The sequence below is a fragment of the Pinus tabuliformis genome, chromosome 9 (genome assembly GCF_031772625.1).
Source record: "Pinus tabuliformis cultivar Carrire ecotype Pingquan chromosome 9, CPIR1, whole genome shotgun sequence".
Taxonomy (NCBI): domain Eukaryota; kingdom Viridiplantae; phylum Streptophyta; class Pinopsida; order Pinales; family Pinaceae; genus Pinus; species Pinus tabuliformis.
Genome location: NC_142307.1, coordinates 674,516,857 through 674,533,627, shown reverse-complemented (window position 1 = coordinate 674,533,627; position 16,771 = coordinate 674,516,857). Strand labels below are relative to the sequence as shown.

Below are 16,771 nucleotides of genomic sequence, written 5' to 3'. Positions count from 1 at the left end.
CAAGGAATAAGAACATGATGTGTAAGGTATAGCAGTGGATACCCCTTTTAGGGTAGGGCAATTCATTGCACACCAGGGGTTGGGACAATCATAGGTTCCTCAATGATAAAGGAGGTTCATCTAGGGCCTGTAGGAACTAGGCTGATGGCCATGATAATAGAGTAGAGCTTATGTATTGGCTTTTGCCCACATGCTAAATGTGTTTGTCCCAACCATATTTTGCATTTGGTGGTACATTTTCTTGTTGAATATGGCCAATTATGCTTTTACTTTTCTTTTTAGCTGCATCAACCTCTGGGGCATCGTTCCAAGCCTGACCCAAGGTGTGGGCGAGGGAAAGGGGAAGGCTAACCCTATGTGGACCTAGTGGAGGAATGTGGACCCAGGTGGGAGCAATGATGAATGGGATTATAATGAGCAAAAGGGGAGTGATATATGTGGATGAGAGAGCGGGACCACACAACCAAAATCAGGGTTTCCCATGAAGTACCATCCCTAAATCCCAAAGGTCAGTAAAAGAGATCCCACGGGACTAGGGTCCAAGGTTAACATCCAAAAGAGGTCTAGGGGACAAGAGCACAGACCTAACCCACTCTTTCTGCCAAATCCCCCCATTAATCCATGCCCAAAAGTTTCCATGATAAGTAAACTATAATACTCAATTACCAAATGACAAGGCATACCTTCAGGTTTGGGAGGCCCACCTTCAAACATACGACCATGACATATGGGTGAGGGACCACATGGCTAGCTCAAGTGGTGGAGAAATGGCACAACAAGCTAGTTGGTGGCTGTAAGGGGTTGTTGGTTGTCGGCTAAGGACCACCTTCTAGAAAGAAAAAAAATCTAGGGATATCACCCACAAAATGGTGGGTAACACAAACGACCTACCAGGTGTTCAAGAGAAGTGGACTGAAAGGGATGAAGGCTAGCTACAGCAAGTTAAGATTTGTTATTGGGCAGATTGACAATCAAACATTACTGATTTCAAGCCCTATTTTTCCTTGTATCAGGGCTTTGTAATGGCCATAAGCCCTGGTGTGGGAGCCCTATGTTTGATTTATTAAAGGAGTAATAAAATCAAGTTTTGGGTCACCTAAATTCTTGTGTATTTTGTTGATTCACTACTGTTACATTTCCATCGTGAAAAGTGCCTAGAGTTGTATGCATTTTAGTGTGTTTATGATCGTGATTAGATAGACCCCTGATTCGAAGTACTAGGAAAAATAAACAATCTTGTCTCTTTAGGCTAGCTCTCCTCCATCTTCAAGGGAGGCTTTCCTATTAGCCTCATTAGGGCTTGGTCAAGAAGAGCATAATGTAATGTCAATTGTAGCCTTAGTGAAACATTGTTTAGACTTTGGGGTTTTCATAAAAGAAATAAGGTGATGGAGGTTCTTGAATACTAATGCGAATATCCTTCAAGGGCAATAGAGACAAGGTGAACTGTGTGGTAAAATGAGATCCTCTTAAGTTGATATCGTTGGCTAGATTCAAGGGAGTGGGTTTGGTCTGGGACAAAAATTGCCCCCATTGTTGCTTAACCTTCTTGATAGCTTTCAGATCCGTTGAGAGACCTTTCTTTTGAGTGGTGTCTCCAGCCTTCAATCTTTGTGTGGTGAATATGAGATCCTACACAATTTAGAGCTCCCATTTAGAGATGGTCCAATTGTTTGGATTGACCCACTTGTAAGCAAAGAAACTCAACCAGGGTCTTCCCCTAGCTGGCTACTTCCATGTGGCGTATCAACGCTTCGATGGCAAAAATTGTTAGCCTTAGCATAATCTTACTAATCACCAAGAATAGTTAGAAATGTATACATCCAAAGATATATCAGGAAACAGGAAAAATATTTACACCACACGAAGAAAACCCTCCACGAAATTTAGTCTTAAAAGATGTCTCCATTAATCTTCAAACATCGGAATGCTCTTGTGATCCAACCATGAATTCAAATGAGGTAGTCCTTCCTTTATACAAATGAGGTAAGGAACTTTTGTTACAATAAAATATTATTATTCTCTTTATGAGGAATTAAGTATTTTCTCCTAACTACCAATACAATAATAAGGCATTGTTTAACGAGGCCAAAATTTTGCCCATTAGGCAAATTTCTCGCCAAATTCTGGTGAGAAATTCTTCAAGAAATCCGAATGTGGGATTGTTTAAATCGTTTTTTTGATGGTGGAAATGGATTCAACACCATGATGATAACAGTGATGCTGATTTTGATGATGATGATTGATGACTCATGAGCTACCTACTGCCTTGAGGCTTGTAGTTGTTTTGTATTTGCTATTTCTATTTGCCATTGGCATTGCTACTACCTATGTAACACATTTTGATTTTGATGATTTAATGAAAAAATTGTAGCATCTTGTCTTTCTCCTATTGGATCATTGATCAATATCACAATTGTATTTGTATGCTATGTCACACGGTTCGAGTTCGACAACGATTAAGTTCGATTCGAATTCGAATTTTCCGATCAGGTTCGAATAAGGTTCGGCATTAGGTTCGACTATACATATTTTTCAATATATATAATTTATATATATATATGACAAAATAATAGAAAATTCAAAATCAATCCATAAACACATGAATACAAATTCTTATTAGTAAACATACATGAATAATGTAATCATTCTAACATCTAGTTAAATGTAAACATACACAATAGTAGTTTGCAAAAAGAAATGACATAATTTTCAGTCTTCAAAATTTAAATGAATGTCAGATATTAGTAATCTTTTAAAAAATCACATAATCAAAACAGGATCAAAATTTAAACATACACATTACAATACAACTATATTAAGAACTCATTGTAGGACATCTTCAAAATTCAAAATTTTAAATATCATCAAAGTCATCAACACATGGAATTCCATCATTTGGCTCATCTAGTGAGTCACCATCAATGCTAATATAATAAGGAAGTCATAAGGACCATTGCCAAGTAGTTATAATCCATAAAATTGTTCTAGGAAATTCAAAAACATAGATAATCTATACTTATGGCCTACTAGAATGATCAAAAAGCTCTCAATCATCATGTACAGATGGCATAGTAAAGGCACTAGAATGGTGATCATCAAAGTCATCAATAGATGGAATTCCAACATTTGGCTCATCTAGTGAGTCACCATCAGTGCTAATATCATCTTCTTCTGGCTCTAGATCAGCATCAAACCATGGCTAGGAGGAACTAGATGCATCTTTGGCCACACTACTCAAGGCCAACTTCAAATTACTGCGAACATAAACAAGGTCTTCCAACCTTGTAGACAATAATTTGTTTCTTTTCTTGGACTGGATATGGTTAAAGCTACTCCAGTTCCTTTCACAAGCAGAGGCACTAGATCCCTGGCTCAAAATAGGAACTGCAAAACGTTGCAATTCAGGAGTCTCTGATCCATAAAACTGCCACCATCTCCTTGGAGGAATATTGGGCCTATCTTGTACTGCACTAGACCTTGCACATATTCCCTCTTCCAACATGTATGCTCGGAGCTACTCTCTAATTCTCCTGCATTCTTCTAGATCAGGGACCAACCGTTCAACTGCATCATAAAGGCCATTCATGACTTCTGCATCATTTGTTCTTTCTATCCCAAAGAGTCTAGGATCCAAATAACAAGCTGTTGCATGTAAAGGACTATGCAACATCTTCCATCTTTCATCAATCATCTCCCATATTGCAATGTACTCATTTTCCTCATTATTAAAAGATTTTGCAATGGCTTCTGTGACTGCTGAGGGAGTCATGAAAAAGTGTATAGTCTTCACCCGCTACGAACCTGATGGTACAATTCTAAACATGCGAATGAATGTGTCGATGTCGAGCATGAATAGAAATCATTGGATTACCGGCCATTGATGTATGCCGTTAACCAATGCGAGGCAACTCACCATTGATGTCAATGAGTGCCAAGGTACCGGAGTACATCTTGCGAAGTGCGAATGGATGTGTCGAGGTCGAGCCACTTGCAAGATCTGATGATCAAGGGACATTGATGTATTCCCATGATCGCCAGCGAGAGAGCTTGCCATTAAGGCATGCAAGCCTCTAGGTACTCAAAATGAACTCTAGTCTATTTCCCAGATAAGGTGCTGGTGTCGATGGGGCAAGACTTGTTGAAAGGTGGGCCTTAAGGAATCCCACATCAGTCAACGCAAGTTTGTACAAAAAGATTTGGTAGGACTATAAATAGAAAGAACTCACGGACAAGCAGTGTGGATCAACATGGCTAGGAAATCAAGGTAATGTGATCATGGAAAGGGAATGAGTTTTATTCAAAAGGCAAACTGAAAAGGATAAATGGATGTATGCGATTCAGAAAAATAGGCGTGCATGAAGTCGTGAAAGATAAGGAAATGGAAGATGGGCTGCAACACAAGGATGGTCTAGATATGTGGAAGGAAAAAGGGAAGTAATCATGACGCAAAAGGTGTGTAGTGGAAAATGTCATGATATGTGCAGTGAAGAATTTGTTTCCTTCAAGCGTTCAATGATGCATGTTTCATTGTGATTTGGAAAAATCACTTTGCATACTCTGAAAAACTTAGCACCATTCCTGCATAAAAATTGTCATCTTCGTGTGCCATCTCCATCGATCATTCCTGTATGAAGTGACTCAAAAACAAATTAGCGCATTTCAAGAATTTACAAAATGTCCATTTTTTTTTTATTATTTTCCGAAATAACTCTAATTGTGGATGAAAAAGGTGTCGCATCGTAATGTTGAGCTTTCTGCATAAGCTTCTCGTTGTCCTACACATAACACCAATCTCATTTCACTTGTTAGTATATACATCCTACTTTTGCCCATAAATTCACAAAAAATCCAACATACTTTGATTTCCCCCCAACTAAAATTATTGCATGTCCCCATGCAATGTACTCATTGATTGTGCAATACTTGTTTCAAAATGTTTTTAGTGGCTTGCAGAAAAATTCATTTAAAACATTTGAAAAAGCATTGTATTTGTTAGGGAACAAGTAGTGAGGGTATGAATAAATGAGGGCAATTATTATTTATTATTTATTTTTTCTTTTTATTTTATGTTTTGTGTTTTTTTTTTTTTTTTTTTTTGTTATTATTAGAATATTATTATTATTATTTTTTTTTTTTTTTTTTTTGTGTTTTTCAATTGAAAAAGAGCAGGAAAAAAAAAATCTATTACATGTGCCGGAATTACTTCACCACTATCACTCCATTTACCATTCACCAACATTTATTTTCCAATGATACTTTGTTGCACTTTGTTTCATACGCAATATTGGCATGCTTTATTAATATTACAAAAAAGGCTTTCTTATGCACATTATGATTTCCAGTGAATGTTTACATTATTGAAGAAAAGAGAACAGAAAATGAAATGAATGTTGTTAACACAAGAACCAACATTCTTTGTATTCATGGTTGTCACACAAGAACCAACCATATTCATGGTTGTCACACAAGAACCAACCATAAGAAAATGTAAATTGTTACCAATGCCTCTCACATATCCTGGAAATATTTAAGACATCATTATGTAAAGCCAAAGTTCAATATGCCAAATGTTCTTAAAAGATACCCATGCATGGTTGCATGAGGACATGCAACAAGTTCAGTTGGGGAGGATGTTGGGACTCAGAAATGTCATATTTTCATCCACCTTTTTCCTTACATTTCATCATTCCATTAACCTGTTATCATATCACTTTCCTACATACACTTGGGTTTAACCTTCTTATTTTCCATTTTATTCATTTTTGTATTATAAGTGAATTTATGATTAATTATTAGAAAATGTACATATTTTTATATATATATCTCAAGAATATGTGAGTTTTGTGATGTAGGAAATATGTGAAGAATTAATATCTCCTCCACCATATCAAGGAGATAATTATGCAAGCCTTTTTCTACGGAGAAAATCATGGAGGCATATCGAGAAAATCATGGAGGCATATCCTATCCTAAGGAGAAAATCATGGAAGCATATCTTATCCTAAGGAGAAAATCATGAAGACATATCTTATCCAAGATATGAGAGATTTGTGGGATCATGGTTGAGAGATTTGTGCGATGATATCTTGTAATAATGGGAAACTAGTTGAGAGTGCTTGAGAGAATATTTGATATGTAATTATGGAAAGGTTATCTTCTTCATGTATATAAGAGAGTGCTCTCTCTTCATTGGGGTGAATAATGAATAATAGAGAATGGAGATTAACTTTGATTCTTTCTTGATTTGTAATTTAGTTCTTGTAATATAATTTGACATAGTTTTATTTTTGTGAGCTCACATATGTTGTTTGCCATTCACTTCTTCACATGTTGTATTTATTTTCCTTTATGCAATTTCCTGCTTTCCTAGTTAGTGTTTCAATGCTTTAATTTGATTTCAGTAATTTAGATTAGATTAGATTAGTTCCACTTCAGTCCTGCATATATAGTGCATGTGTCTCGTAAGTCTACGGACCTCGGATTGTTAAATTAAATGGTTGGGTAGGTACTACAACGGAATTAAACGAACATAGTTTCACCCAACATTTTGGCGCCGTTGCCGGGGAGGCACGATGGATTGAAGTTTAGTTTGATTTTTCTGCAAGTGTGTTTAGACATGTTCCTAACTCCGAGGTGTTAAATGCGGTAAGACGTGGGGAACAGCCTACGCATCGCATTCGAGATACCGTAATGGGCTCGACCTCTTATGGATCAGGGCATGTAGGGTGTGTTTACATTTATGCAAGTGTGAATTTTGATTTCTGCAGGTGTGTTTGATTTTCGCAACTGTGAAGAATGTGTGATGAATTCATGGTTCATGGTTATAATTGAAGCATTCAATTACTCAATTAATGAGCAGATCCTTGTAAGAGGGTTTAATTGAAGTATTGAATTCAAGATTATTTCTGTGGTCTTTTGTTTTTAGTGTGCTGATTTTTATTTGTTTTTTCCTTTCAATGAGTGTCAGCTTGGAACTACTCACTCAGATCCTTGCAGAAGTTGGAATCTCTTCTTCCCTGGAAAAGGAGATCTTGACAAAAAATTGAAAGTTCAACTACTCCCCAAGAAATAAATGAAGATTCAACATCTGAAGAATCCTGCGTATCTGATGGCGAACAACCATTCGAACAGGAGATCGAGGAAGAAGAGCAGCAGATCGGAGAAGAAGAACATGAATTACAGCATAATCTGAGTGAGAGTAACTGTGCTTATCAAAGCTTCATCGAACAATGGTTCCAGGTAAGTACTAGATTAGATTCATCTTTTAATTTTTTAGTTAATTTGCAGTTACAACAACTAGACTCATCCACTCTCGAATATTGTCATTTTTCATTTGACAAATTGCTATTGAATCTATTGTTGCTACTGCTACGTGAATGGCTTCATTGGAAGTTTAACTACACGTAACTAATTTGTAAATTCTAATTAGTATAGAGTAGGTAGGCTTTCAGATTTAGCTTTTGCTTTCATTTTCAGTTCTGCTTTTACTTAGAATAAGTATGCTCTCCTCCTGCGTCTTTGTACGATCTCGAGGATCAGAAAATAGGTTTCAGTTTTGCTTAGAATAAGTATGCTCTCCTCCTGCGTCTTTGTACGATCTTGAGGATCAGAAAATAGGGATGATTTAGGCGACCAATTTCAGGAATAAATAAATGTTTTGCAATATGCTTCATCAAAAATATCTTTCAATATGCGAATCTTTGTGTCCATTTGATTAAAAAAAAAAAAAAAATTAAAACTAACCATTTTTTTTGTTAATTTCATTCTCTAGACTGTTAATAATAAAAATAACAAAAAATATATATATATATAAATAAATAAAAAATATAATAATAAAAAAAAAAAAAAAAAAAAAAAAAAATTGTTTTTTTTTGCATCCCCACTCAAATCCGCCATCAAAGATTGGGACTATTTTGCCTAGAGATCGATACTGGTATCAACTTGTCATGAGATCCGTAAACAGCCTCTGTTAGAGCCTTGGCCATATTCCGCTTGCCAACCCTATCAGGGCCCAACATCCTCCCACCCACACATCACTTTTGCGATTTAGGTTTCCGGGCCTTCTCCGCGCGCCGAATCTGCAGTCTAACACTTTGCTCGCAATGGCTCCGATACTGTTCTCGCTTTGCCATGGAACTTTATCAGAAAACCTCCTGCAGAATACTTTCAAGGTTTCCGGATCAGATTGCCTGAGCCATAATCCCCTTTCGTTTCCCATTGAGATCATGGCCTCCGGCGGAGAACATGGCAGCCATTTGAAGGATCTCGTGATGGCACTGTTTGAATTTCTGTATCGGGATTCCAGGCATAATGGCTCTATCTGCTAATAAAAAACAAAAGAGACATCGCCATCTACATTTACCCACATGATCCTACTATTGCCTTGGGCAGATTTTCTATCAAAATCTTGTTATCATCATCGATTTTTGGTGTTGTATCAATATTTTATCCCTACAAAGGCAAGGCAGTTCCTGTGTATGCGCAGCATTGCTAGCATTGGTGGAGGTGGCAACAGTCCTGCTCTGAAGAGAAGACGCTAAACTGGATAAGAGGGTTGAGCTCCAACAGACCGCCAGTACTTGGCTCTGTCAAAATTGAGACCCATGCGCTTCCCTCCATCCTTTCCTGGCAAGGGATTGTAATACCCCAAAACTTCCAAATGTTTCCATCGCAGGGTACCCTGCTGTCAACGACAACTATCCGGTAAAATGGTCGATCACTGCATCCAAATTGAGCTAACCGCAAACGAACGACACCCATCTCTGAAACTTTGTCCGTCTAAATTAATTTTTAGCTCGCCTTCGAAATTCAAGTATCCTCGATCAAACTGGCACCGAAAGGATTATGGGGTTGTCTATACTGTTTTTTTTAGACCGAAAATCTAATTTTCATGACAGGAGATTGCTTGCTCAAACCTTTGTGTTCCGATTCTTAAGAAATTTGGCTACCCTCTTGATAACTTGCATTCACACCAGAGCTCTATATTGAGATGCTATTTGTGGGAAACTCTTACATATTGGTATTGCTTATTTATCATTGAAAGCATGTTTCAATTTGCACGTCATGTACAAAATTAGTCCTAAAATGCACGACTGGTGACAGATATAGCCTTATGAAACGTCCATCTCCCCACTATATCTCTTTGGTTTGGGATCAAATGGAGGCAACCAAAGAACTGCTTGCTCTGTTTCAATTGGATTAGACCGCAGAAGAGGATCTTTTAAAACAGGTTTGGAGTCATCTTCAACAATTCTGAACTTTGGTTTCTGCAAAATTTCTACCTCGTCTTTTGAATACTGTCCATCTTTCAGTTTGTCCATATCTCGTTTTTGGATGATCCCAAATTGTTTTCACGCGGGAATCGGAAATTTCTGTCAGTGCAAATCAAGCATAAAAAAACCAGGAGCATTGGAAATCTTGAGATTCAAACTCAGAACTTAGGCCAAGTGAAACGCACTATCTTAATGGCAATGGAAATATGGAAATGCATATGTAAATCAAATTTTCAAAGTGTGAAGACATGAAGATTTCGAATTTTTTTTTAATTTGCTGGGCCTAGGCTAGCCTAGCACGGCCTTTGCTTATTTGTCATATGCATGTTTCGTTGAGCAAAGGAGGCTAACCTTAAGATGAAGAACATGGTAAATTACTGGATTTTCTCTTGCCCCACTTTTTGAGAAGGGATTTTATTTCTGGTTTCTCCATTGAGTTTTTGATGGATTCTGTACCAAGCTCTGTGTTCTATACCCATATACGATTGTACAAATTATAATTGGCTGGCTTTACAGATTGAAAGGAGCGTGAAGCTGTAGGAACATGAAGATTGTGTACAGATTGTCTGATATTTTGTGTACAGAGCATTGTGTGCCGAACCAAAGGGCTTGCAAACTGAAATGTGCATGTCGTTATTATTCCTTCCTTTCGCAATTGCAAATGCTTTTTCTGAAATATTTCGGCGGAACTCTCCTCATTGATGAGCGATTGCTGCGTTTTGGATTCTGTGCTTTTACAGTTCTTCTATACATGCATTTAGTGCTTCAGGATAAGTAGCTTTTGTGCCAGATGGAATGCGTTTTATTGATGCTACTTTTTGTTGTAGTTTGGCAGGACAACGTAGAAGCAAACTGTCCTTTGACTAATGTCCTATTCATAGATTGTACACTACAGGTTCGACCACATATTTATAGACAGTCTGCTTGGATAAACTACCCTCATTACAGTGGCTGGGTACACTGTGATTGCTGAGATGGCTCGAGTTGAAGCAAAGCGGTAAAGAGATTTTCCATATTCGCACTGCTTTGGTTTAAAATATATATGGTCCTGTGAAATTTAAGAACAAAAGACAGCTCTTTGATTTATATAATCATTATTTTTAGAACGCTTACCTAAAAAAATAAAAAAAAATTAAAAATAAAAATTAAAAATAAAAATAAAAACAAAAATAAAAAAATTTTGCCCTCATTCATTTACATCAAACTTCATAACACCAACTACTTCCCCAAAACGATACAAAAGCCTTTTCCAATGTTTTAAATCAATTTTTTGTGCACACCAATAAAAACATTTTGAAAAAGTAATTGCACAATCAATGAATACATTGCATGGGGACATGCAATATTTTTAGTTGGGGGGAAATTAAAGTATGTTGGACTTTTTTTGTGAATTTATGGGCAAAAGTTAGATATACTAACAAGTGAAATGAGATTGGTGTTATGTGTAGGTCAACGAGAAGCTTATGCAGAAAGCTCAACATTACGATGCGACACCTTTTTCATCCACAATTAGAGTTATTTCGGAAAATAATTAAAAAATGGACATTTTGTAAATTCTTGAAATGCGCTAATTTGTTTTTGAGTCACTTCATACAGGAATGATCGATGGAGATGGCACACGAAGATGACAATTTTTATGCAGGAATGGTGCTAAGTTTTTCAGAGTATGCAAAGTGATTTTTCCAAATCACAATGAAACATGCATCATTGGACGCTTGAAGGAACAAATTCTTCACTGCACATATCATGACATTTTCCACTACACACCTTTTGCGTCATGATTACTTCCCTTTTTCCTTCCACATACCTAGACCATCCTTGTGTTGCAGCCCATCTTCCATTTCCTTATCTTTCACAACTTCATGCACGCCTATTTTTCTGAATCGCATACATCCATTTATCCTTTTCAGTTTAGTTTTTCCTTCTAGTTTGCCTTCTGAATAAAACTCATTCCCTTTCCATGATCACATTACCTTGATTTCCTAGCCATGCTGATCCACACTGCTTGTCCGTGAGTTCTTTCTATTTATAGTCCTACCAAATCTTTTTGTACAAACTCGCGTTGACTGATGTGGGATTCCTTAAGGCCCACCTTTCAACAAGTCTTGCCCCATCGACACCAGCACCTTATCTGGGAAATAGACTAGAGTTCATTTTGAGTACCTAGAGGCTTGCATGCCTTAATGGCAAGCTCTCTCGCTGGCGATCATGGGAATACATCAATGTCCCTTGATCATCAGATCTCGCAAGTGGTTCGACCTCGACACATCCATTCGCACTTCGCAAGATGTACTCCGGTACCTTGGCACTCATTGACATCAATGGTGAGTTGCCTCGCATTGGTTAATGGCATACATCAATGGCCGGTAATCCAATGATTTCTATTCATGCTCGACATCGACACATTCATTCGCATGTTTAGAATTGTACCATCGGGTTTGTAGCGGGTGAAGACTATACACTTTTTCATGACTCCCTCAGCAGTTACAGCAGCATGCATTCTGATCTATGAGAGTACCACAGTACCACTTTCAGCTTTTATCTTTTCCATGATTCAGCATCAGCAGTTCAGATTCCTTCATTCTCCAGGATCCAGTTACATCAGTCACATTTTCCATGATTCAGCATCAGCAGTTCAGATTCCTTCATTCTCCAGGATCCGGTTACATCAGTCACATTTTCCCGATCCAGCAGCAGCAGCTACATTCCTATTGCATACTTCATCATTCTTGGGTAAGTAGAGGTATGTTGTTTTCTAATCTTTAATCATGCAATTCCTTATATGCTAACTTGAATATTTTGGAAAATTCCCTCACCATGCTACATTTCCTTTCATGCGCCACGTTAAGTTGCATGCGGACATGCAACAAATTCAGTTGAGGGGGGGGGAGAACTACATTCACTACATATTCACTTCCATGATTCCATTTCTTCACCACTATCACTCCATTTACCATTCACCAACATTTATTTTCCAATGATACTTTGTTGCACTTTGTTTCATACGCAATATTGGCATGCTTTATTAATATTACAAAAAAGGCTTTCTTATGCACATTATGATTTCCAGTGAATGTTTACATTATTGAAGAAAAGAGAACAGAAAATGAAATGAATGTTGTTAACACAAGAACCAACATTCTTTGTATTCATGGTTGTCACACAAGAACCAACCATATTCATGGTTGTCACACAAGAACCAACCATAAGAAAATGTAAATTGTTACCAATGCCTCTCACATATCCTGGAAATATTTAAGACATCATTATGTAAAGCCAAAGTTCAATATGCCAAATGTTCTTAAAAGATACCCATGCATGGTTGCATGAGGACATGCAACAAGTTCAGTTGGGGAGGATGTTGGGACTCAGAAATGTCATATTTTCATCCACCTTTTTCCTTACATTTCATCATTCCATTAACCTGTTATCATATCACTTTCCTACATACACTTGGGTTTAACCTTCTTATTTTCCATTTTATTCATTTTTTGTATTATAAGTGAATTTATGATTAATTATTAGAAAATGTACATATTTTATATATATATATATCTCAAGAATATGTGAGTTTTGTGATGTAGGAAATATGTGAAGAATTAATATCTCCTCCACCATATCAAGGAGATAATTATGCAAGCCTTTTTCTACGGAGAAAATCATGGAGGCATATCGAGAAAATCATGGAGGCGTATCGAGAAAATCATGGAGGCATATCCTATCCTAAGGAGAAAATCATGGAAGCATATCTTATCCTAAGGAGAAAATCATGAAGACATATCTTATCCAAGATATGAGAGATTTGTGGGATCATGGTTGAGAGATTTGTGCGATGATATCTTGTAATAATGGGAAACTAGTTGAGAGTGCTTGAGAGAATATTTGATATGTAATTATGGAAAGGTTATCTTCTTCATGTATATAAGAGAGTGCTCTCTCTTCATTGGGGTGAATAATGAATAATAGAGAATGGAGATTAACTTTGATTCTTTCTTGATTTGTAATTTAGTTCTTGTAATATAATTTGACATAGTTTTATTTTTGTGAGCTCACATATGTTGTTTGCCATTCACTTCTTCACATGTTGTATTTATTTTCCTTTATGCAATTTCCTGCTTTCCTAGTTAGTGTTTCAATGCTTTAATTTGATTTCAGTAATTTAGATTAGATTAGATTAGTTCCACTTCAGTCCTGCATATATAGTGCATGTGTCTCGTAAGTCTACGAACCTCGGATTGATAAATTAAATGGTTGGGTAGGTACTACAACGGAATTAAACGAACATAGTTTCACCCAACAGCCCTCATAAACAAAACCCATGGAAGGGGTATCACTATCAACCATGCGAAGCATATCAACAATTGGTTCACATACTTTTAAGACCTTCTGAGCATTGTCCCAAAAAGCATTCCCTAAAATCACCTGTTCCAACTCCTTTCCTTTAGCTTCTTTTGAAAGATGAGACTTTTCCCACTCATTGTTGCAAAAAACACCTCTTATACTCCCTTTTTCTTCAACTAGCCTTTTGATAGTAATATAATATGTGGCAAACCTAGTGTCACAAGACCTGAGCAACTCTCTAGATGCATTATTCCTGTACAAGCTCAATGTGAGTTGATGGTTAAATATGAAGTGAGAAATTTGTTTCCCCCTCCGAACTGTCTCGTTAATCCATGGAAACTTTGCCAAGTCATTTAACAATAAGTCAAGACAATGAGCAGCACAAGGTGCCCAATATATTTTTCTGTATTTATCCATGATCATTTTTCCTGCTCTGACACAATTTGAAGCACTATTAGTTATAACCTAGACCACATTTTCTTCTCCAAACTCAAGAATAGCTTCCTCTAAAATCTTGAAAATAAATTCAGAGGTCTTCTTATTCCCTGATGCATCAACTACTTTCAAAAAAAGTACCCCTTTAGGGCAGTAAACCAACACATTAATAAGAGGTCTATGATTCATATCTGACCAACCATCTGATAAAATTGTGCACCTTGTTTCCTTCCAAGAGTCTTTGATCTTCTGCAAATTGTTTGTAACTCTTTCTTTTGACCTCTTCAAAAGAGTGGTCCTTATAGTCTCCGAACTAGGAGGGACATATCCTTTACCAAAACCTGTCATCATCTTACACGCATTGATGAAGTAAGGGCTTCTTGCCACATTAAATGGAATTGCAGATTCAAAAAACATATCAGCTACAGCATCATAAACTTCTTGTTTCTGCATGGGCTTCCAAAGAGAAATGTAGCTGTCCAACTTGATTTACCGATCTTTGACTAAGATGAACTCCCAACACCAACCGTGCTTGAAGAAAGTGCAGAAAATGAATTGTAATTCATTGTAATTTCTGTTTGAACACGTTGTCTTTTGTTTTCATTTGTTTTCTTAGCCTTTTGTATATTGTCATAATCTTTCTGAAGTGTCTCCTTGAGCTCTGCAGACACATTCTTGCAACCTTCAATGCCACCTCCTTTGCCATTAGTGACACAAAGTAAGTGGTCCATGACTCTAGTTAAAGATCCAAAAAACTCATTATTACATAGCTTGCATTTCAAATGCCTCCCATGAGGCCTGTCCAATTTCTCTACATATTTCCATCCTTCTGCCGTTGACTTTAGAGGTGCCATGACAAATATGTCTGCATTTTTGTTGGCAATGGCATATTAAGATTAAAATTTAAATAAATGATAAAATAGTGAAATTCAAATATAAATAAAACTTGATATTTTGATTAAAAAGTAAGAATTAAAAAAATCTATTGAATCATACTAGGTCCTGCCTCCTAGGATACATGGTTTTGCACAATTTTCTTTTACTTCTCATTCTCTATTTAGTGAGATTGAATGCCAATCCTCAAACAAGCACAATTTTCTTTTACTTCTCAGTCTCTAATATCTATTTAGTGAGATTGAATGTAACTCTGGTTTTGGGGTTTTAGACTTTTAGTTGTGGCACATAAATTCCCAGATTTAAACATGTAAATTTCAACCTATATAAAGATGAATAACAGCAAGATTTCTTTAAGCAAAGGACAAATTTGAAGTCACAGACTCACATATGAAGCTGGAAATTCCATATTTATAAACAGAAATGGGTGAATGAGGGCTTATTAGACTTAAATGGCAATCTGAAATAAATAATTTTCTGCTATAAATTTCCAGATTGTAAAACAGAAAATAAAAGTTTATTTTTTGTGTGTTTTTTGGATGGTTGAAAGGGGAGGACTATTGCATATTTCCTAGATTGGGCTGCGGGCATATGGGTCAAATCATAAATGGACTTCTAAGAGAGTTATTCCAAGTTCCAACAAAGTGTTAGAGTTTATGATAGCAGCAAACAGAACATTATAAGTTTATAACAGTCTTAGGACCTAAGTTAGTTGGAAACTTTACTAAAGTGCAAGAGGAAAGGATCTAAAAAGATTCACTTTCAAGCTACTTGTTGCCCCTTCAGAGAAACACAGTTAGAGACACTCTAACGTTGCTGCTTGCAGCCTGGGAACTTATTGTTTAAACTCATAAAGTGACAAACTCAAGCATATGACTCAGACTCAGAATTTGACTAAGACCACATAATTCAATGCAAGAAATAACAAACCACTAATACAAAAGGAAAGATACAGAAATGAAAGAAGAGACCACAGAAGGGCAAAAGATGTGACCGTGGAGAATGTGTGTAAAACTTCCATTATCCATTTGCAAAAGGTTGACTATTGTGAAAAGAGAATAAAAGTTGAGACTATTCTATTGATTGTAGAACTGTGACATGTATTACATGTATGCTTTACTAAGTAACACTTGCGACCACGATGATACAAATAGGAATTGGAGAGGACAAATTTTCGTAGACATAAGGGACTGTATGAATTCCGGGTCGAAGTTTTTCATCGGTTTGAAACAGTGTTTTGGTCAGAGGAGACTAGATCTAAATCTACATTTCAGCTTGCTTAACAAGTTCATAAAACCTCTCAGGAGCATTGAATTTTCATAAACACAAGGGATTGTATCGATTCTGGGTCATAGTTTTTCATCAGTCCGAAACAGTTTTTCGGTCAATGGAGACTAGATATAAATCTACATTTCAACTTGCTTAACAGGTTCATAAAACCTCCCAGGAGCATTGACTTTACCAAAGCACAATGGACACGATTTTGTTTGTGTATTTACAACTATAATGACTGGATAATCATACCTGGAGGCTGGAGCTAAATGGGACATGCAATAAATAGAACTTTTTAAGATACTCCAAGGGCTACAGTCACTTCAAAAGAGCTATTTTCACTCTAGACTATTGGATTCGAATTTTTCAGCAAGCTGAAGCTCACTTATGGCACTAACAATACTTACCAAAGGGTTAAAATTATATATAGTGCAGCCACTACCTATAACAATGCTAAAATGTCTATTTAGATAGTTCATGTCGCATAATATGGAACCAGGAGCAAACAGAAGAAAATAGAAATAAAGCAAACTCCCATGTTCAGAGATGTAATT

At 36.6% G+C, this 16,771-nt stretch overlaps 2 protein-coding genes across 11 annotated transcripts in view; both read right to left on the bottom strand.

Annotated features, from left to right (window-relative positions):
* The window catches only part of LOC149150458 (uncharacterized), a 405,388-nt gene that overhangs the window by 146,974 nt on the left and 241,643 nt on the right, over positions 1-16,771 (bottom strand). The gene's annotated exons all lie outside the window — the stretch shown is intronic.
* Positions 9,035-9,370, bottom strand: LOC149150459 (uncharacterized). The gene has a single exon (XM_089445608.1). The coding sequence runs from the start codon at positions 9,321-9,323 to the stop codon at positions 9,114-9,116; it is 210 nt and encodes a 69-aa protein (XP_089301734.1). The 5' UTR covers positions 9,324-9,370; the 3' UTR covers positions 9,035-9,113.

Excerpts from the sequence above, each read along its gene's own strand:
- LOC149150459 (XM_089445608.1), bottom strand. The coding sequence starts at position 9,323 with ATGGACAAACTGAAAGATGGACAGTATTCAAAAGACGAGGTAGAAATT.